The 22,662-nt window shown below is 43.5% G+C and overlaps 1 protein-coding gene across 9 annotated transcripts in view; it reads left to right on the top strand.

The window, feature by feature from the left end:
* PRKCB (protein kinase C beta) overlaps positions 1-22,662 on the top strand; it is a 331,318-nt gene that overhangs the window by 285,989 nt on the left and 22,667 nt on the right. For 7 of the 9 annotated variants that reach the window (XM_042922008.1, XM_042922012.1, XM_042922009.1 and 4 more), the window contains 5 exons: positions 708-770; positions 5,851-5,989; positions 14,756-14,836; positions 15,124-15,231; positions 20,348-20,488. In XM_042922008.1, coding sequence (XP_042777942.1) covers positions 708-770; positions 5,851-5,989; positions 14,756-14,836; positions 15,124-15,231; positions 20,348-20,488 — 532 coding nt within the window. The other 2 variants (XM_042922014.1, XM_042922016.1) reach the window with 2 other exon arrangements.

Below are 22,662 nucleotides of genomic sequence, written 5' to 3'. Positions count from 1 at the left end.
CCTGGATGGCTTAGTCTGACTCTTGGTTTCAGGTTCAGGTCATGATCTCACGGGCTCGTGGGACTGAGCCCCACATTGGAATCTGCTCTGCCAGCCTGGAGCCTACTTGGGACTCTCTTTCCCTCTCTCTCTGCTTCTCCCCACCTCACTCTCAAAATAAATAAATAAACTTTAAAAAAAAAAAAAAAAGAGCTCACGCTTTAGACAGATGTCATGCCATTCATTAGTGATATCACTTAATCAAGTTATTTTCTGTCACTAAGCCTCTGTTTCCTCATGTCAGGAAGAGGGAGGTAAAAGTAGGGCCCACTTCACAGAACTGTTATTAGAATTTAATCAGATAATAACCTGAAATGGTGGCATGTAGACAGTAAGCCTTCAACAGTTTAGCTGTTAGTATTCAGATACTCGATTTGTCGTAGACAGAAATTGTCGTTCTCCATCCAGTCCGTCCTCTCCCAGGGCCTCCTCCCCGCTGAGCAAGTGCTGAACCTCTGATTTGTCCTTAAGGCAGCCTCCCGGCTCTCTAAACTCTGTCCACACATCTACACTCCCAGACGTCGTTTTAGGAGACGTGTGGCTGACCATCCATGGTGAGATGTTAATGCCCTACGCCTGGTTCAATATCGTATGGAATTCTGAGGGTTTGCCAGGCATACGATGTCCTTGAATCTCTCCATCGCTTTTTTTTTTTTTTCTAATTTCAGATTTTACGCTGCAGAAATTGCCATCGGTCTGTTCTTCTTACAGAGCAAGGGCATCATTTACCGGTAAGTGAGCACTGCTACCCTTTCCATCCTTGAGGCTCCCTCAGCTCCTTCCCTCCCTGCCTCTTTCTTTAACTGCTTTTAAAATTAGAATCCATGGTGGGGGAGGAATCCTCCAGCCCTGACTTGGGCATGTGTTCTGCCAGGCAGCATCGCCCACTGCCCTGGCAAAGTTTGGGCAGCTCTCGATGGTGATGGGAAGATCTCTATGGACTCCACCACCAGTGATGGTTCAGAGCCTCAGATGTGAGACCATTCGCTTTAAGAAGGGGAGGCTCACCAGTGGGGGCCTGGCACTTCCTTGTCTTTGGACCCCCAATCTGGGGGAGCAAGCAGAGAATCTCGGCTGGCGGGATATGATGGATCCTATTATTATGAAACACTTTTTTTTTTTTTTTTTGCTATGTAACTACAATTTAGAAATGAATCTCTGAAATGCTTGCCCTGAAAGACAGGATTAAGTTCAGGACTTGGCATTTGCCCGTTTTTGGAGGAGCAAGTGTATGATCATGGCTGTGTGAGTCATACCGTTTTATATTTCACGCACGGCAGACTACTGAGCCTGAGGCTGCTATTGGTCAGTGAGTCCAGTGTGTACAATTCTCCTGATGCCACATGGAAGCAAATGGCATAGGCAGTGCAGGCTTGGGCTGGCTGGTTATGCAAGAGAGGCTGGCAGGGGCACGGGGCTTCCAAAGGGCACTTGGCATGGGCGAGAGTCTATCGAAAAGATCGTGAAGAGCCATGAAACTCCATGTCATTCATTTATTTGACATACATTTATTAAAAGCCTACTATGTGCTGGACACTCTTCTAGATGGTGAGGATGCAGCAGGGAAGGAAACAGGCAAAACCGCCTCCCTTTGTAGAGCTTCTGTCGTAGTGGTCGGAGACAGATCCATAAATCCCAGAGATACGGTGTGTCAGGTTGCGATAAGTGCTGTAGAGAAAAGTCGAGCAGGGTGGGGGCTGGTGTGTGCCACGTGGTGAGCAGGGTGCCTGTCATTCTGTGGAGAGCATGGGATCGGGCTCTGGAGGGTTAGAGTGACCTGAATGTCCTGGGCATCGCGGTGCAATTGAAAGACATAGGACCAAAAAGGTATAAAGAGATGAACCCTGGTGGGCTCAAGGCAGATGGTGGAGGGGAGGCTGTGGGCACTGGTGGAATGAAGGGATGGAAAGTGTGTATCTTGCCAGAAGCCTGCAGAGTCCAGGGGCTTTGTTGTTTTTTTTGTTTTGTTTTTTTTTTTAGTCCTTGAAGTCATGATATGAAGCTAGCGGAGAAGGACAATCATCCTGAGTACATAGAATCCCTACTCTCCATAGTTATTCCTGATAGTGGAAGAATGAAGGTCAGGAAAAGGAGTGGTTTCACCTGGCACATGAGTGAGCTCAGTGAAGAAATAGGAAGAGAGAGAAAAATAAGAATTTAAACTGTAAATCGTGTGCTCATTCTGGCCATGCTTGCCCTCAATGAAACTGTGTCACCACGTGTGCAAGAGATGGCACCTATGAAGCCCCCGATTCCATTTGACCGCCATAGTGGGAGTGTCCTGTGCCAAACAGAACTCTGGTGTTAAAAGGAACACGTTATCCACCCTGTGGCATGACCTCCTAATTCAAGCCAGTGACTCCAGCAGGTGCTTAACTAAAGAAAGGGGGATTGTGGGTAATCGTTGGCTCTACATGATTTTCACCTTATGTGCTGACATTAGAACCTAACTCTTGTGAGGGATGGGTCTTGACTAGAATAGAACTGGCCGCTCAGGATTGCTGAGTAGATTAAATGTGGGACTGCAAGTTTATTGGAAGAAAATCCAGTTCCAGGGGAGGGACCAGGAGAGGAAGTAGAGTTTCCTGTCAGTTGGGTTGAGATCCAGGGCTAGGTTTCCAATCTAGTAGGGACCTGGCTTGGGGTCTGGCATCCAGGACCTTTGCCATTCAGGTCATAAAATACAAAGATTAAATTTCAGGTGCTGAGACTTCAGCTAACTCTCAAAGCTATCTCTCCTAACTACACATTCTCCCATTCTTCTTCAACTAGTCATATTTTTTAGGGGACATTTGTCACTCTTTTAAGGAATTCAGCATCTGAATCTCTTTCATTTGTGTGTAGGAACAGAGTCCAGCTCCTACTCTACAGAGAGAAAATGACATACTTTCACAGTCTTCCTGCAGCAAGGGCAGACACATAACCTAGGCTTTGACACTTGTCACACTCATACAACACCGTGAATCAGAAAGTAGTGACCAAGAAAGGCAGAGACTGTAGAATTGAGAGTGGCCATAGTAATCAGCCACATCTAGTTTCCAGAGGCATGAGGGGAACTAGTTTTCAGCAACAGCACCCAGAGTCCACCATTAGGCCTCATGGAACAAGACGTCTGTGGTGGCATCTGTGACATCGTCACTGGACTAGCTCTGCATTGCAGTTCAGCATTATTCCTGGCTGCCTTGCCTCCACATCTGGTTGTCTAGCCTCCTTGGAGATTCTGTGAACTCCCAGTACCTTTTAAACAATTCCTTCTAGGTTGAAATGGTCAGAGTTGGGTTTTTTGTTTTTGTTTTTTTGTGGGGTTTTTTTTGTTTGTTTGTTTGTTTTGGGAGGGGGTTTGCTCATAGTCAAGAACCTTGATTGAGACAGAGTTTTTGAAATTGATAATCAAATGAAAACTAAAAAAATCACACAACAGAGGATGTGTGGTTTTATAACTTCATTGAAACTACCTTCATGTGGTAAAAGTCTTTTTCCCTCTTTCATTTAGCTCTACAGTTAATTGGACAATCCTTATATAAAGAGGATGAGGAATTATGTTAGACTTGCCCTCTCTGAGGACCATGGCTGGAGATGTTGGATGGAGGGGAGACAAAGATCCTTCCAAGCTTAGAGTCTTATTTATGGATCACCATCCCTGGAATGTGTGATGATTTTGCCATTGGTGGATTTCTGAAAATGTAAACAACTGCTCCAGCCTCCTTTTGAAACAGAAATGAAGGATTATTACATTGAACAAAAGAATGCAGTAGACTATCAAAATGCTACTCTGTGACAATGAATATGACTGGAGTGTCCCCTAGCTGCACAACCTGTTGGCCCTTGGCACCTGAGGGTGGCCCACTCCTTTGCTAGAACACATGAAGATGTTATCACTTCCCTAGTTGCCCCAGCTGCCTGTTTTGGGGCATGTGGTCAAGCTGAGGGGAATGTCATGGGTCTCTGTTAATCAGGTCACATGTAGACTTGGCATGTTGCTGCAAAATCCAGTTTTACAAATTCTAAGCTGACATTCAGAGACCACTGTGGCTTGTAGATGAGTATGAAACCTGGATATGGGTGGTACCATGGACAGTACCAAAGATCATGGAACAGGTGGTGCAAGTGGGCACCCCCCCCCCCCCCCGCCATAGACCTCACAGACACAGATAGGAGATGCCGATGTATTTTTTTTTCTGATTGTATTCTTTTAGTCTAAAGTGATGACAGCAACTCAATTCAAACTAACTTGTTTAAAAGAGACATTTGTTGGCCGACATAACTGAAAAGCCCAAGGGGCAGATCTGACTTTACACATGGATGGATCCAGGGCTCAAATGACGTTATGAGTGTTCACTGTATCACCTTTCCTCTAGGCTCCTCTTTATCTATCTAGCTTTCTTCTCTTTCTGGTGACCCCTGGGACTTCTAGACTTACATTCTACCAGCTGAGCAATCCCAGAGTAAAAAGAGCTCATTTCTTTTTTGACGATACCAGCCAAAGTGCCAGGGGCTGATGCTCAGTGTCTTTGACTAGCTCATACTGGATCACATAGCCATTCCTGAAGCTATCACTGTGACCAGCACGGTGGGGTGTTTCATATGGCCAGAACAGGCCCACATAACCACTCCTGGAGCCAGGAGCTAGGATCAGCACTACCACCTTCTATGGCATGAGAATCAGGGAAGGGTGATCCTTCGAAGGAATATTGGGATGCTCTTGTCATAAGATGCTAAAATAGGTAGAGACCACAGATGTCCACCACCCAATGAAGATGACTTAAGGTAGAGATCTGAATTGTATAGTAGACCCTCTTATCTCTCAGGAAAGTGGTCTCTATTGAGATCAAGGAAGACTTGCCCACAGATCATGACTCCTCATTGGTACTGAAATGCCAAGTGTTGACATTGGAGTAGATGTTTAGGGAAGAAGAAAGTGTGATGATATTGGAATAACCCAATATGCTGGGATTGTGCAAGCATTTACCAAAATAACCAAGCTCTCCTCATCGACACAGATGAAATAAAAGAATGAGAGTATAGCACATGTCCTTTAGGTTAAAGCTCAAATGTTACCTCCATGGAGGTGACACATCCTGATATCCTGCTTACAGAAACCTTCCCCAGTTACTAACTCATCGTCCTCTTCATTTTCTTCACACCACCCATCAAAATCTGTAATGGTCATGCTTATAGATGTGAACACTTGTTAATTGTCTTTTCCCCTATATTGGAATTTAATCTGAACAAGGACAAGATGTTTATCTCGTTCACAGTAGCTCCAAGCATAGTGCCTGTCACACAGTAGGTGTGCAACATATTTTTTTAATTGAAAGAATCAATTGGAACTCTTGGGGTCATGTGCGAAGAATCAGCCTAGGAGAGCTTAGAGCACTTGAACTTAAATCAGATTGTCCCCATCAGTTTTTTTCTCCATGATCTTCAGAGTTATTTTCAAAAATAATAATTTTGTGAAAAATATATCTTACTATGAAATATAAGGGGCCCTTAAATTACAAAGATTAGCTCTATGGATGCTCTGCTCTTTATTTAGCTTCCTGTGGATCTCTCTCTTCTCAGAGCTGCTGTCTCATTGTGTCCTTGTGAGATGCTTGGCACAGTTGGATCTGTAGGAAAAGAAAAACACACAAGCGCGTAGACCTCTCTTTATCTGCCAGATTGGAAGCTACTGGGGGGCAAGGACTGGTTTATATCCACTTCTGTGCTTCCCCAACACTAAGCATGGTGTTTTGCGCATCATGAGTAGCTGTTGGTTGACTTGAAATAAATAGCATTGGTTAAATCCTTAAATTCTTATGTCTGCTGCAGTGACCTCAAACTTGACAATGTGATGCTGGATTCAGAGGGCCACATCAAGATTGCTGATTTTGGCATGTGTAAGGAAAACATCTGGGATGGGGTGACCACCAAGACATTCTGTGGCACTCCAGACTACATCGCCCCTGAGGTGAGAGCTGGTGGGACCCCTAACGTGTCCACATTGCGTTGATGTCTCCTCTGTTCCCTGGATGGCCATGTCAGGACTGGGAAAGGTCCAGGGGGGTACCTGGCAAGCAAACCTCAGGCTGGTCCTTCTCCTGTACTCTAAATCATTCCTTTGCTATCACACATGCAAATTAACTTAGCACACATCCAGAAGCTCAGGCCCAAAATACATCAAGGTTTGGGGGAAAATTTAAATAAAACTCAAAAAGAACCATCCACCACACATCAGTAAAATTCTTCAAGCTGCGATGGCTCATGGCCATATGATACTGCCTAATTATGACATTGAAACATTTGTTAAGAGGGGGAAAGAGAGAGACAGACAGAGAGGGCTTTCCTGGGCTGACATATGACACAGGATCTGTGTACTGATACTAAACCCTGAAAGACTCAGAATTTTCCTTTCCGTGAGTAAGATATAAATGAAAGGAAAAGATTTAATTCTAGTGCCTCCCCCTCCCTTCCCAAAGGAAACGGTCAGTTGCAGAATGGATTTCCCCAACATGGCATGGTACAGAATTTGTGCCAGATGATAGCCTTCCTTTTTCTCTGAATTGGTGCTCAGAGAAGTGGCATTTTGCAATCTGTTACTAGATTTTTAAGGAAAGGAACTGAGGATGTGGCACAGAGTCTTGGAAATGGGAATTCTAGAATTCCTTTCTTGACTGTCACTTATATGGAACAATGATGATGGAGGACCCCATGTAATTAACTAATCTGGCACACAATTTAAAACCTGCATACTCTTACCAAAGCAGCTCCTCCTCTAGGAACTTAGCTTACAATACACACACGTACATGCACAGCTGATAGGATACATGTTCAAAGTCCTTTCTTCATTACAGTGCTATTTTTAAATAATGAAAAATAGGAAACAACCTCAATGACTATCAACAAAGGAATGGTTAGCTAAAATATGTTACATTCACATTAAGAAATATCATACAGCTCTTATAAAGATCAGAGCACATCTGTATGTACTAACTTGAGCAATGTCTATCAAGGAATGAGCAATAGACTGAATTATTTGTAGTATGGAATACCACATCAATCCAATTCAAAAGAGTGAGTTAGGGGTGCCTGGGTGTGTCATTCAATCATGGCTCGTGGGTTCAGGCCCCGCATCAGGCTCTGTGCTGACAGCTCCGAGCCTGGAGTCTGCTTCAGATTCTGTGTCTCTGTTTCTCTCTGCCCCTCCCCAACTTACTCTCTCTCTCTCTCTCTCTCTCTCTCTCTCTCTCTCTCTCTCAAAAATAAATAAACATAAAAAAATTTTTTTAAAGAGTGAGATATATATGTAGATATGGAAAGATCTTTGAGACATATTGTTAAGAGAAAAAAATCAAGGTACAGTGAACAACTATACGCCAACAAGCTGGACAACCTAGAAGAAATTGAAAAATTTTTAGAAACTTGCAACTTACCAAGACTGATCAGGAAGAAATAGAAAATCTGAATAGATCAATTACTAGTAAGGAGATTGAGTTTGTAATAAAAAAATCTCCCAATAAAGCAAAGGACTAGATGGCTTCATTAGTGAATTTTACCAAGGACTAGATGGCTTCACTAGTGAATTTTGCCAAGCATTTGAAGAATAATTAACATCTATCTATCTTAAATTTTTCTGAAAAATCAAAGAGGAGGGAATACTCACAAGTTATTTTAGAAGGTCAGCATTATTCTAATACCAATAACAGAAAAGGACACTACTAGAAAAGAAAACTATAGGCCAATATCCCTGATGAATATAGATATAAAAACTCCCAGTAAAATACTAGCAGACTGAATTCAGGAGCACATTAAAAAGATCATTCACCACGATCAAGTGGGATATATCCCTGGGATGCAATGATGACTCAACATGTGCAAATCAATCATTGTAATACATCACATTAATAAAATAAAAGAATCATATCTTCAATAGGTGCAGAAAAAGCAGGGATAAGACAAAAGTGTCCATTCTCACTACTCTTACGCAACATAGTACTAGAAGTCCTAGGTAGAGCAATTGGGAAAGAAAAAGAAACATCAGAATTGAAAAAGAAGCAGTAAAAATGGTCTCTATTTGAATGTGACATGATTTTATATGTAGAAGATCCGACTCAACCAAAACTGTTAGATAGAATCAATGAATTTAGTAAAGTTACAAGATACAAAATTAGTATATAAAACCGGTAGCATTTCTATACACTAACGATGATTTTTCTGAAAATGAAATAAAGAAATGGATCTCATTTGCAAAAGCATCAACAATAATAAAATACTTAGAAGTAAATTTAACTAAGGAGGTGAAATATTTCTACTCTGAAACCTACAAGACATTGCTGAAAGAAATTGAAGAAGGTACAAGTAAATGGAAAGACATCCCATGTTCATGGATAGAAGAATTAATATTATTAAAATGTCAGTACTACCAAAAGCTATCAATCAACTCAATATAATCTCTATCAAGATTTCAACTTCATTTTTTACAGAAGTACAAAAAACACTCCCCAAATTTATGAGGAAGCATAAAAGGCTCCACATAGCTAAAGAAATGAGAAAGAACAAAGCAGGAGGCATTACACTTCCTGATTTCAAGCTATACTATAAAGCTACAGTCATCAAAACAATATGGTACTGGCACAAAAACAGATAAATAGAATGGAACAGAAATGAGAGCCCAGAACAGAACATAAGCATATGTAATCAACTAATGTTTAAAAAAGAAGCCAAGAATACTCAATGCAGAGCACAGTTTCTTTAATAAATGATGCTGAGATAACTGGGTATTCATATGTAAAAGAATGAGGGGTGCCTGGGTGGCTTAGTAGGTTAAGCATCTGACTTCAGCTCAGGTCATGATCTCACAGTCCGTGAGTTCGAGCCCCATCTCAGGCTCTGTGCTAACAGCTTGGAGCCTGGAGCCTGCTTTAGATTCTCTCTCTCTCTCTCTCTCTCTCTCTCTCTCTCAAAAAAAAAAAAAAAACATTAAAAAAAAAAAAGAATGAGACTGGACCCATATCTTACACAACTCACAGAAATTAACTCAAAAAGGATTAATAAATATAAGACCTGAAACCATGAAACTCCTAGAAGAAAACATAGGAGCAAAGCTCCTCAACATGGGTCTCGTTAATGATGTTTTTTGGATATGAAACTTAAAGCACAAGCAACAAATCAAACAAGTGTGATCATGTCAAACTAAAAAGCTTCTGCATAGCAAAAGAAACCACCAACAAAGTGAGAAGAGAACCTAGGGAATGGGAAAAAATATTTGCAAACCACATATCTGATAAGGGGTTAATATCCAAAATATATAAAGAACTCCTACAACTCAATAGCGGAAACAAAACAAAACAAATAACCCAATTAAAAAGTGGGCAAAGGACCCAAATAGACATTTCTCCAAAGAAAATAAATGAAAGGCCAACAGGTACGTGAAAAGATAGTCAACATCACTAGAGAAATGCAAATTAAAACCACAATGAGAATGTCTCCTCACACCTGTTAGAATGGCCATCATCAAAAAGACACGAGGGAACTGGTGAGGGCATGGAGGAAAGGGAACCCTATGCACTATTGGTGGGAATGTAAATTGGTGCAGCCACTATGGAAAACAGTGTTGGAGGATCTTCAAAAAATTAAAAATAGAACTACCATATGACCTAGCAATTCCACTTCTGGGAATATATCCAAGGCGGGGTGGGGGGGGGGGTGGTGCGGAACACACTAACTCAAAAAGGTATCTACACTCACATGTTTATAGCAGCATTATTTACAGGACATGGAAGCAACTTAAGTGTCCCCCCGTGGATGAATGGATAGAGAAGGTGTGGTATATATATGCAATGGATATTATTCAGTGGTAGGAAACAAGGAAATCCTACCATTTGCAACAACAGATGCACCTTGAAGGCATTATGCTAAGTGAAATAAGTCAGACAGAGAAAGGCAAATACTGTATGATCTCACTTATATGTAGAATCTTTAAAAAAGAAAACCAAACTCAGAAAATGAGATCAGACTTGTGGTTACCAGAGGTGAAAGATGGGGAGGGAGATTATGGGAAGGTGGTCAAAAGATACAAACTTCTAGTCATAAGATTACTGAGGATGTACACACAATGACTATAGCAAACACTGGTGTGTTATGTAGGAAAGTTAAGAGAATAAATACCAAAATTCTCATCACAAGGGAGAAAAATTTTTCCTTTTTTTTCTTTCATTTCTTTTTATTGTGTCTATATGAGAAGGTGGATGTTAGCTGAACTTATTTTAATCACTTCACAGCATATGTAAATCAAACCATCATGCTCTATGCCTTAAACTTACACAGTGATGTGCGCCAATTATTCTCAATAAAATTGGGGGGGCGGGAATCAAGGTACAGAATGTTAAATACAATATGATACCATGTATGGAAAACAAGAACAATACACAGAACACTGCTATATGCTTCTTATGAGTATGTCGAAATTCATGTAAAAGCATAGAAAATCTGGAAGGTTACAGACTGATTTCAAAACATTGGTTACCTCTGAGGTTAAGGGCACAGTGACGAGTAATTTAGCTCAATCTGTATACTGTTTACATTTTTCACAAGGTAAATATGTTTGTGTGTTACTTGAATAATTATTTGAAAGATTACTTGAAAAGTAATCTTTTAAATTAATGCTTTTTTAGATTTCTCCTTCTATTAAAAGTAGAGCATTCCTGTGAAACGTTTTCTAAGCCAAAATGGCTTGAAGTGAAGAAGTATTTTTATAAATTTTTTTTCAATGTTTATTTATTTTTGAGACAGAGAGAGACAGAGCATGAACGGGGGAGGGTCAGAGAGAGGGAGACACAGAATCTGAAACAGGCTCCAGGCTCTGAGCTGTCAGCACAGAGCCCGACGCGGGGCTCAAACTCACAGACCGCGAGATCATGACCTGAGCCGAAGTCGGCTGCCCAACCGACTGAGCCACCCAGGCGCCCCTGAAGAAGTATTTTTATAGCATAGCAATTTTATATGGAGACATTTTTTTAATGTTCTGAGCCCCAAAAAAATAACTTCTCTTTGCCTCTTCTGATGCATTAACACACATCTGGCTAGTGGGTACATAAAATTAATTGAGATCAAGGAACGCCTGGGTGGCTCAGTCAGTTGTGCATCCAACTGTGGCTCAGGTCATGATCTCACATTTCCTGAGTTCGAGCCCCACATCGGGCTCCTTGCTGACAGCTCAGAGCCTGGAGCCTGCTTCGGATTCTGTCTCCCTTTCTCTCTGCCGCCCCCTGCTCGTGCTCTCTTTCTTTCAAAAATAAATAAGGATTTTAAGGAAAATAAATCGAGATCGAGCACAGATGCTCACACGATTCAAAGCTATGACTGCTTGATGCTGAATGTCATTCCTGGGGAGAAGCGTGGAAGTACCACTCTCGCTGCCTCTGTAATGGCTCCATGAAAACCAAATGCTGAACTCTATTTTTGTTTTTTGACTTTAGCATAAAAGCAAAAGTCCTGTTCATATTTCTTTAGATTAATGAAAGCAGGAAGTATTGTAGGTCTTTCGTAGAAGCAAAGTGGCATAACACAAACTTTCAAAACGCAGGGGACACCTGTATTAGAATCCAGTGGTGTTTTCCCTATGTGCCATACCTTGGTTCATCATCATTTCGTTAAATAGAGCATCAGACAAGTCCTTGATCTGCCGTGAGTTCAGTAATCTCTGGCTCGAAGCTTGCTGCACTTCAAGGTCCCCGGGGAGCTCTTAAAATGTAGGCTGGCCAGGTGTTCCCCTCAACTGAAGCAGAATCTCTGAAGGAAGGACCCACATATCTGTGATTTTCCAGAGTTCCCGGGTGGTTGTGATACATGAGATGCCTGGAGTTGTGTTCCCGGGGAAGCCCTTGCTCCCTCCTCCAACCCACTGATGGGAGGAATAAGCTAGGGGTCAGGCTTTCGCCCTGGCTTTGCCATTAACTAATAGCCACATCACCTCTGGCAACTTCTTTCACCTCCCAGGCTCTGTTTTCCTTTGTGAAAGGATTAACTTGTTAGGTTGTCATGAGGATCAAATAAGACATGAAGTACTTTAAAAGTGTGAAAACACTTTCAGTAAGTGTTCTCACGGAAAGCTTTCCCTCCGGTCTCTTGCTGTTTAATTCTCCTCAGAGGGCATTTCTGATTTTAGGGTAGAAGATTTTAGGTAGAAGATGGAATTCAATAAGCAGACATTCATTTTAGAGCCAAGTTTGCTCAGACACATTCATTGAGTAAAACAATCACTGAATGAGAAAACCTTCTACTTACAGCTAACATTTGGAGGACGTAATGTGCGAGAGGAATGTATCTCCCTCTCTTCCTCGCAAAACCCCGTGATCTAGATGTTATAAAATTCCTTTTGTAAGTGAGGAAACTGAGACATCAAGAAGTTAAGTAACCTCCCCCACGGTCACACAACTCGGAAGTAGCAGTCGGGACCGGCCCTGAACCTTTGCTGTATCACCTTTTCAACCTTTTGATACAGTTAGTTTTACACCCCTATATATTGAAAGGTGGATGGTCACACAGCTATTCCAGACTTGGCCATGCTCTAACAATTTGGTGATAAGTATCAGAAATCTTAAAACAATATATTATCATTGCAGAAGGCATGAACAGACATTTCTCCAAAGAAGACATCCAGATGTTCAACAGACACATGAAAAGATGCTCATCATCACTTATCATCAGGGAAATGCAAATCAAAACAATGAGATCACCTCTCACCTGTCAGAATGGCTAAAATCAAAAACACAAGAAACAACAAGTGTTGGCGAGAATGTGGAGAAAGGGGAACTCTCCTGCACTGTTGGTGGGAATGCAAACTGGTACAGCCACTGGAATAATTTGGAGGTTTCTCAAAAAAATTAAAAATAGATCTATCATATGATGCAGTGATTGCACTACTGGGAATTTACCCCCAAAATACAAAAACACTAATTCAAAGGGACACATGCACCTCTGTGTTTATTATTTACAATAGCCAGACTAAGGAAGCAGCCCAAGTGTCCATCGATAGGTGAATGGATAAAGAAGGTGTGGAATGAATATACATGATTATATATGTGTGGAATATTACTCAGCCATAAAAAAGTGAAACCTTACTATTTGCAACAACATGGATGGATCCAGAGGATATAATGCTAAGTGAAGTAAGTCAGTCAGAGAAAGACAAATACCACACAATCCCACTCATATGTGGAATTTAAGAAACAAAACAAATGAACAAAGGGAAAATGAGAGAACGAAAGAGAGACAAATCAACAGACTCTTAACTATATAGAACTCACTGATGGTTACCAGACACAAGGTGGGTAGGGGAGTATGGGGGAAATAGGTGAAGGGGATTAAGATGAAAATAAAATAAATAAAATAATTTTTAAAAACCATACATCCCATTTGATCCACCAATTCTATTTTTAGGAATTTATCTTAAGGAAATAATTGGACGAGTGTCCAACTATCCAGTTGCAAGGATCTATATTATAGCATCAGAAGAAACCTGATCTTGGGAATAGACAACATAAATTTTGGTATAGCCATCCAGGGGAATGCTGTGCAGAGATAAAAACTGATTACATCGATGTGCAACTATTGCATGGAAATTTTAAGTGAATAAAATACTTCATTAAAATTCCACATATTAAAGTGTGTGTGTGTGTGTGTGTGTGTGTGTGTGTGTGTGTGTGTGTAAAACACATACATACACACTGAATTTACTATGTATTGATAGAAAAGAATCTAGGAAGAAATAGACCACAGACCTATCATAATTTTTCTCTTGATAAATGATTATGGGTGATACTAATTGTATTCTCTTAGCTTGTCTATATTTTTATTATTTATTTATTTGCTTATCTATATTTTAAAATAGATAGTATAATAATAAGAATGCTATTACAGCTTTGTAACTTACAAATTTTTAGTTGTGGTAAAAAAATGCAAAATTCACCATCTTAACCATTTCTAAGGCACAGTTCAGTAGTAGCAGTAGACAAGCTGAGAGAATATAATAATTAGAATCACCCATAATCATTTATCAAGAGAAAAATTATCACAGCTCTTTGGTCTATTTCTTCCTAGACTCTTTTCTAGGAGTACAGTTCAGCATTCAGTTAAGTGTATTTCTGTTGTTGTATAAATGTGATTACTTTTGTAATGAGAAGCAAACACTGTTTTCCTTCTTAAAAATGCCATTCACTGTATTAAAACGAAAAAAGTAACGCACTGGGGGCTCCTGGAGGGGCTCACTCAGTTAAGGGTCTGACTCTTGATTTCGGCTCAGGTCATGATCTCACGGTTGGTGAGATCGATCCCAGCATCGGGCTTTGCGCTGACAGCTCAGAGCCTGCTTGGGATTCTGTCTCTCCCTCTCTCTCTCTCTGCCCCTCCCCTGCTTGCTCGCTCTCTTTTGCTCTCTCTCTCAAAAAAATAAAATTAATGCACAAAAAAATAAAATAAAGCACTAAGAGCTTTTAAAAGGCAATGTTGACAGCCACAGATGTTTTCCCCCACCTGCTTCACCTGTTTCACCCCACTCTTGTAAATGGCATCTATCCGTCTTCCTAAGGTAAAGAAATGGCTTGAGTGGGCACTAGGCTCCTCAGTCACTCTTTTAGTGGGACTAAGATGCTCCACTCTTACATTAAAGAAGTGAGTGTTCAGTCTCCAGCCATGGCTACCTGCCCGCCTCCCTGATGGAATGCCTTCTCTTTTCCAGATAATTGCTTATCAGCCCTATGGGAAGTCCGTGGATTGGTGGGCATTTGGAGTCCTGCTGTATGAAATGTTAGCTGGCCAGGTAATTGAATTTTAACTGATTGGTAAGAAAAGTCCTCCCCCAACCCCATCTGCATGGTTTCTCTAGACGAAGGTATCCCGTTGGTACCAGCTCATAGATTGGAAACGCTGTGACTTCCTTGGCCTTAGGGTTAGCTTAGTCTTTTGACTGTTTTTCTTTGTCTTCTCCCTTGAAGCCCCTGAGTATGGCCTCGCTGTGGACCCCAGGGGAAAGGGCCCAATGGTTTGGGGCAGTTGGAGAGGGACAGGCAGGAACCCTCTCTTCCCACACTATCCTCTGCCCCACAGGCACCCTTTGAAGGGGAGGATGAGGACGAGCTCTTCCAGTCCATCATGGAACACAACGTGGCTTACCCAAAGTCGATGTCCAAGGAAGCTGTGGCCATCTGCAAAGGGGTGAGTGAGCCCCTGAAAGCTTGCGGTCAGGACCCCGCGCAAGGACAACTCACCCAGGGAGAGAGGGGGAATGGAGACTGAACTCTTATCTTTCTCCCCACTTGCTGCCCTGTGAGCCTGGCATGGACCTCCCGGAGCAAAGGGGCCTTTTTTCCAATCTGCACAAAAGTACCAGAGAGGTCTGCCTGCAACAGTATCTTGCTGCTGGCTGGGCTCCAGGCTCTAGCCCGGCACAGGGGAATGCATATTGAATGAATGAGATAGGAAACACAGAGTCTTTGCCAAAGAGCTGGGACCCATGGGAAGGTGTGCAAGAGGTCTGCAGCACCGATCTGTCAGCCTCGCCCTGCTCTGCTCTATATGTGTGTGTGGTTAATACTAACAGCGTGTAACTTTTGTCTTAAGAAAATACCATGCAGTGTTGAGTTTAAGGGATTCTCTGGATAAGCTGACCCAAATTTTGTGTCTTCAAAACCCCTGGTCTCCCCTCGCCCAACCCACAAAGGGCTGAAAAGCATACGTACACTATATCCTGCAGTGTATGCAGATTGCACCTGTGAAGAAGGCAGGGCACATGGGTGCTGGTGAAGATTGCTTTGTTATGCATCTGGCATTAAGCCAGATGTGCTTGACCTCGGTGAGTCCCTGCAGATCCTTGGTCCTCACCTTTGGTGCCATCAGGATGATCTGCAGGGCTTTTTCCGATTGTACATAACCTCAGTCTCACCCAGAGGTTGTCTGGACATCTGTAAAAGTCTGCAGAAGTCCCCAAGTGGTTTGAGAACCACTGCTTTTAAACCTATTACCCAAATGTGGGAACATTTCAGCTCTGATGGAAGTGTGAAAACGCCGTGAGAGCCGCAGAGAATATGGCTCGTGGATCCGGCCTTCATGAAGTATTCACTCTCCCAGCAGGTGGAGGTACAGGTGCATTTTCAAGGTTAGGGCATGACCATGCCTTCCCAGTGGATTCCCACCTGTGTGTCTGAATAAACCAGGGCTGCCGGTCTTAGATCCTTGGGGCGTTTGCTGGTTTCCCACGGCTCGATCCAGCCCCGTGCTTCCGGGCCCCAGTCAGATGCCTGGTGCTCTGCGTGGATGCAGAAAAGCTGGAAAACGCAGGCACTTTGTATTAGCTGGGCCACCCTCTCCGTGTAGAGCACCTTCTCACACCACCTAGATTCTCACTCTTGGTGACTCATCTGAGCTTTGTATCTCAGCTGTATAGGTTAAGCTGCAAATATCCCTGGGGAAACCACGTGTGACTTTGTCTCAGTCGCCAACATCTTGAAGTGAACTGGGTGAAAATATTTTCTTTGAAAGTATGAGGCAAGGGGAGGGAAAACGAGGAACAGAGAATAGAGATCCAGAGGGCCATGAGGAGCGTAAGTGAGGCTTGTAAAAAAAAAGGAGAAGGAGAAGAAGAGGAGGAGGAGAACACAGCATAAGGCCAGTGCAGACCCCTGTAGACATTTTGTTGTGAGGGAGGAAGAGTGGGCGGAGGTCATATACTGAGCTTTTAGTTTGTTTAGCAATTGCCACCATTTAAAGGGCAAGGGATTTCCCATGAACATTAACTTTCCAGTTTCTCTTGAGAAATCCGATCCCGCCATGCTGGTCTGTCATTCCTATAAAGCATGTGATAGCCAGCTGGATGGGAAGCCCATGTCCCCTGAAGGGCGTGCCTTCTCCAGTTTGCAGAAATCCCCATCTGGCCCAGTTTCATCTGGGTTCAAATCCTGGTCCCAGCATGAGCGGCACTATGCCTGTAGGTAAATTCCTCAACCTTGTCTGTGGATTGAGGATAATGATAGTTCTCCGTACAGGATTCTGTGATGATTAAATGAGTTCATACCAGCGGCTCACTTACAACAGAGCCTGGCATTCTGATCCAGAACCCATGGGCCATTATTATTATTACTGTTGCTGATGCTGGCACCTACTACATTACGCGCCAGGCCCCTCTTGGCATCTAAGTATGCATACGCTGCCATAGGAGTTGTTTCAATGGGGGATTTGGGAGCCCAAGACCCTTTGCACATCTCACCCCATCCACTTCCTAGGTGTGTGGTCCTACTCTGCAGCTCCGGGCTTCTGTTTCTTTACCTCTAAAAATGGACTAACAGGGGCGCCTGGGTGGCTCAGTTGGTTAAGCGTCCGACTTCGGCTCAGGTCACGATCTCGCGGTATGTGAGTTCGAGCCCCGCATCGGGCTCTGTGCTGACGGCTCAGAGCCTGGAGCCCGTTTCAGATTCTGTGTCTCCCTCTCTCTCTGACCCTCCCCCGTTCATGCTCTGTCTCTCTCTGTCTCAAAAATAAATAAATGTTAAAAAAAAAAAAAAAAAATTTAAAAATGGACTAACAACCCTCATTGATCATTGAGTTGTCTGAGAGCATTAAGTCAGGTAACATAAGAGAAAGCCCCTTCTGTGGTATCGGCGCATAGTAGGTGCTTAATGCACGCTCAAGACATTCCCCTTCACGACTCTGCCCTGCTGGGACAGCTGGGGGTTCTAAGTGGGTCATGAAGGAGAGAGGATTTTCCAGGTCAGCTGCATTCAGCTTCAGCTCCAATTAGCGGTTTCCCTGGTGGAGCAGATTTCTATTAATTTAGGACCCATAACCTTCAGGATTAACTGGCGTGACTTTCTTACTATCGGGTTGGAGGACCTTTCTGAGTTGAGTGGGCTGCGTCCGGTGTGGGCTCTTTCTTCAAGGTTGAGGCTCCAAAGAAGAGAAAACACTCAAGCGAACGGCAGACACTTCCTCCCGAACCGCAGGCCCCAGGGGATGCGTCTGGGAGGTGATCAGAGATAGGAACAGTGATTAAATCCAGCTGTCTGCATGGCTGCAGGCACATCAGCTCCGAGTGCAGTAACTGGGCAGAGACTCGCATTAGTGCTGGATGATTCTGCAGTGGCTTTTCTTCGCTTGGCCATCCTTGTCCTTATGCGGAAATTGAGCTCGGCTTTTGAAAACCGTTCCGTTCCCATTGAAAAGTCCTTTCTTTATATATCCATCCCATTAAAGAACCTATTTTCTGCCAGGAAAAAAAAAAATTAGTATCACGTGCTCAGAATGCCACTCCCACTTCGAAAAACTTAAAGCAGACAGAAGCTCCCACTGGCCACCCGTTCGCACAAAAGCAAGCAGAACGCATAACACAGAGCAGCTAGAGCTAGGCGGATCTGTTCAAAGCACGGCTCTGCTACTTAGCTGTGTGCCTCTGGGCAAATGACTACTTCTCTGGACCAGTTTCTTACTGGACAATGAGGATACTAGTTGTAAAGTGAAAATAAAGATGAAAGAGTAATGGCTAGGAAGCCTTTAGCACAGAGCCTGGGTGCACAGGAAGCACTCAGTACACAGAGGCCATCATTGATAATATCACTGGTAGTGCTAATCAAGACCTCGTAGCCCTTCCTTTCCTCCTATCCTAACCCTACACAGCTGTCAGGGCTTGGCCCAACGTGCTTGCCCTCCATAAACCCTTCCTGACCAAGCCACACCACAGATATCCCTGGGAGCCCACACACGAAGAGCTTTGTTATTAAAAGCCCAAGTTCTGGAGGCGCCTGGTGGCTCAGTCGGTTGAGCATCTGACTCTTGATTTCAGCTCAGGGCATGATCTCACAGTTTGTGGGATCGAGCCCTGGGTCGGGCTGCGCACTGACAGCACGGAGCCTGCTTGGGATTCTCTTTCTCCTTCTCTACCCCCTCCACCTCAAAATAAATAAATAAATAAACTTTTAAAAATAACATAAAAGCCCAAGTTCTGGAGAAGGCAGAGGTGAGATCCAAGCTCACCTCTGTCACTTCTCACTTCTCCAAGTCCTTGCTAGTTGTTTAACCTCTTTGAGTGTCTATTCCCATTGAGATGGGAAAAATAATAAACCCACCTCACTGGGTTATTGTGGGAATCAGGTGCGTGCAAATCAGGTAGAAGCTTAGAATAGAAATGCCCACTTATTTCCCCCCTGAGAATATGAGAATAGCACATATGGAGTATATGTGCTCATGTGAGTGTGTGTGTGTGTGTGTGTGTGTGTGTGTGTGTGAGTATGTGTGTGTATAGGGGGATAGTTTCTGATGACAAGTTATTTGGAAGCAGGAAGCAGGCTAAGCTGAGTGTCCAGCAGGGTAGGTATACATTGCTGGGTTCATCTCTTTGCCGTAATCCATAAATCCCGGGCACAACCCAAGGACTCTGACATCATGGTGTCAGGTCAACTCTGGGAAGCTTTTTGGTCTTATATGTTCCATTGCTTGTTTTTCCTCTTTGAGGGTCTTCTTGTTGGTTGTTGTTTTGTTTTGTTTTGTTTTGAAATCACCAGCTCTGTCTTGGCTCTCTGTGCATTTGCTCAAATCTTGAGATCAGACATATTTTCATGCTGCTTTGGATTCATTTACAAGAGGAAGCCTGTCTGGTTTCATCTTGGAGCATCTATTCATCTTGTTATTTAGCACTGGCTCAGAGACCCAAAGATGGAGGGTTTTGATAATTAAGTAATTTAAATGGAACACCAAAGAAACCTCAGCGGAGTTTAGTGTAATGTGCGATCCAAGCAAAATGAGCTGGGTTAGCTTTTGACTATTTAATGAGCTTTTGGAAAGTAATTACTTGAAACTTGGGTCCATTTGACTAATATTTTTTCTTCTGTTTTGTCATTTTCACAAGCGCTTTACTGAGAAATGCAAATATTATCAGAATGAACGTAGCCTTTGCCTTGGTCACACTCCAGCTTTCTTGAGGTGGGAGGTGGGGCATTTGAAGATATTGAAACTGTCCTCATTAAATGCACCAGTAATTGCGTAAACTCATTCTTAAATCAGAATGCATCGTGTGACATTTCTAACTTGAAGTTCAGGGCCACATTGAGGCTTAGGTCTGATTAACCATAAGCAGTCTTGCTTTGGGACAAGCAGCGGCAGGCACTGTTGTCAGGTCTTCCTATTATAAAGACCTCTCTGGGAAAGTATTGCTGGAATGAAAAGCAGAAGATAAAAATTGAGTCTCTTATTGTCGTTTCTTCCCTAATTCATTGGAGTCCTCATTTCTGAGTGGCTCACGTGTCCTCCGAAGTTCATTAAACTCAACCTTTCTCTTCTCTTGAAGCTGATGACCAAACACCCGGGCAAACGTCTGGGTTGTGGACCTGAAGGTGAACGTGACATCAAAGAGCATGCATTTTTCCGGTATATTGATTGGGAGAAACTTGAACGCAAAGAGATCCAGCCCCCGTATAAGCCAAAAGCCGTAAGTAAACTGGTCTCTCTGACTCTTGGCTTCACACGCGTAACATACCCTCTCCTCTCCCAAGTGTGTGCGCCCTCAGTGTTCCAAGGGCTAGACATCGATGGCTCCCTCAAATATGTCTGTAAGTGCTCCCGTTGATGTGCACAGTCACTGGGTACAAAAACGGAGATCTCCGTTCACACAGCCCGGCCTCTACAAATGCGGGAGAGATGCTAGATACGAACTTTTGCTTTATTGGTTCAGTTATTATGACTGTCTTCGCTGGCAACTTTTTGGAGATGTCTCGTCGGTGAGCGGGAGTTCAGGTCCGGTTTTGGACCGTGACAAAGAGTCTCATTTTGCCCTCGTTCTTTCCTTGGTTCGACTGTGTTCTTTTCTCTTCAAATTGACATTGAAAAGGCCACGTTACAGTATTTAAATTTAATTCTGAAACATACAGTGTGTCTGAGGCAGGAAATAAAGACAGCTCCACCAGCCAGCTCCCACCCGAGTGAAACAGAATAAAAGCAAAAGCTGGCCCGCTCGTAGACCTCTTGGAGGCTCTGAGTGTAGGTCCAGCTGGGAGGCAATGTCTAGAGTATAAAAAGACAAGCCTCCCATTTCCACAGTTGTGCACACACGGGAGGATTTTCCATCCCCAGAGACTCGGCTGGGCATACTGTCACACCCAGGGAGGAGGAGTTCGCCCTGAATGAATCCAAACTACAGCTCCCCAGACAGGATATTTCTTTGTTAGACTAAGATGAGCGGAGACCCGATGACTTTATTATGAGCTCTGAAACTGCCTACCGAGGCTGAAACATGCACAAAAACACTGTCATTGGAACCGGAAATTGTAAGATCCATGACGATAACGGTAGTTATGTTGATAGCATTATTATTCATTTCGTGGCCACTTATTACGTGCCAGGCACCCTAGTAAGCACTTCACGTGTGGCATCTGATGAAATCCTCACCACAGCCTGTTACGGAGGTGCTGTTACTCTGTGTCCTGGAAGAGAAAATGGAGAGCTTAAGTGCTCTGTCCAGGGTCACTCGGCCAGTGTGAAAGGACGTAGGGATTCAAATCTCAGACCGCCTGACTCCATCGAGGCATAGCAGAATGCCCAGGGGCAAAGGGCGTGTAGGTTTAGGAAACCTTGCAGGTGGGGCACCTGGGTGGCTCAATTGGTTAAGCGTCTAACTTGGGCTCAGGTCATGATCTCGCGGTTTGTGAGTTCGAGCCCTGCGTCGGGCTCTGTGCTGACAGCTCGGAGCCTGGAGCCTGCTTCGGATTCTGTGTCTCCTTCTCTCTCTGCCCCTCCCCCACTTGCACTCTCTCTTTCTCTTTAAAATATGTAAAAACATACTAAAAAAAAAATTAAACAAACAAAAAAAGAAAGCCTCCCAGGTGACTCTCCCCATCTCCCTGGTGCTGCACCTTCCCGACCATCCCACACCATTAGCATCCCTGCTCTACAGCATCCTTGATGCATCTCTCTGGGCACTCCCTGAGGTTAGGAAGCTAGATTATCTGGAGACAGCCAGTTCCACCTTCCGGCCCTTCTAATTGTGGCAAACCTACATGTTGGTGTCTAATCAGCTTCCCCGGACTGCCATCCCTCTGGCCTGTTCTGTCATCAAGAGCCTCTTTCTCTGCAGAGCACCCTCAGACATTTGCAGATGCTGGTCTTAAATTCCCGAGCCCTGTGATTTCAGGCCAAATACCCACCCCCACCCCCCCCCACACACACACACATGCACACCTTCCACCTGCAAGCATGTCCCAAATGACATCACCTGCAGGTGCTGATCGTCTGCCAGGTCATCAGCATCCGTCTTCAAATACAGGCACAGGATTGAGCACGTTTCTAATCGTGTCTGACCCTCAAGTGAATACAGTGGGGTCCAACAAAAATCTCTTGATTATTCTAGAGCTGGTGAACTCTGTTCCCCTGTCTACTCCCCTGTTTCATCACCTGTGATTCAGCGATGTTAATAGTCTCTGCATCAGAGGATCGTTATGACGCGTAAAGTGCTCAGTGCATGCCGGGCATGCAGTCGGCTCTCTTGGAGAGTGGATAATGATTTTTGTTAGCGGCGTCACACATTGATTGATGTCTTGGGTGCAGGGTCTTTGAGGGGTAGAACAGTGTTGAGTCCAACTGATGCTGTTTCCCAAAGATGATGTCCGT

Source organism: Panthera leo, chromosome E3 (assembly GCF_018350215.1).
Source record: "Panthera leo isolate Ple1 chromosome E3, P.leo_Ple1_pat1.1, whole genome shotgun sequence".
In the NCBI taxonomy this organism is placed as follows: Eukaryota; Metazoa; Chordata; class Mammalia; order Carnivora; family Felidae; genus Panthera; species Panthera leo.
Note: the sequence above shows the minus strand (reverse complement) of the source record. Positions and strands in the feature narration are given on the sequence as shown.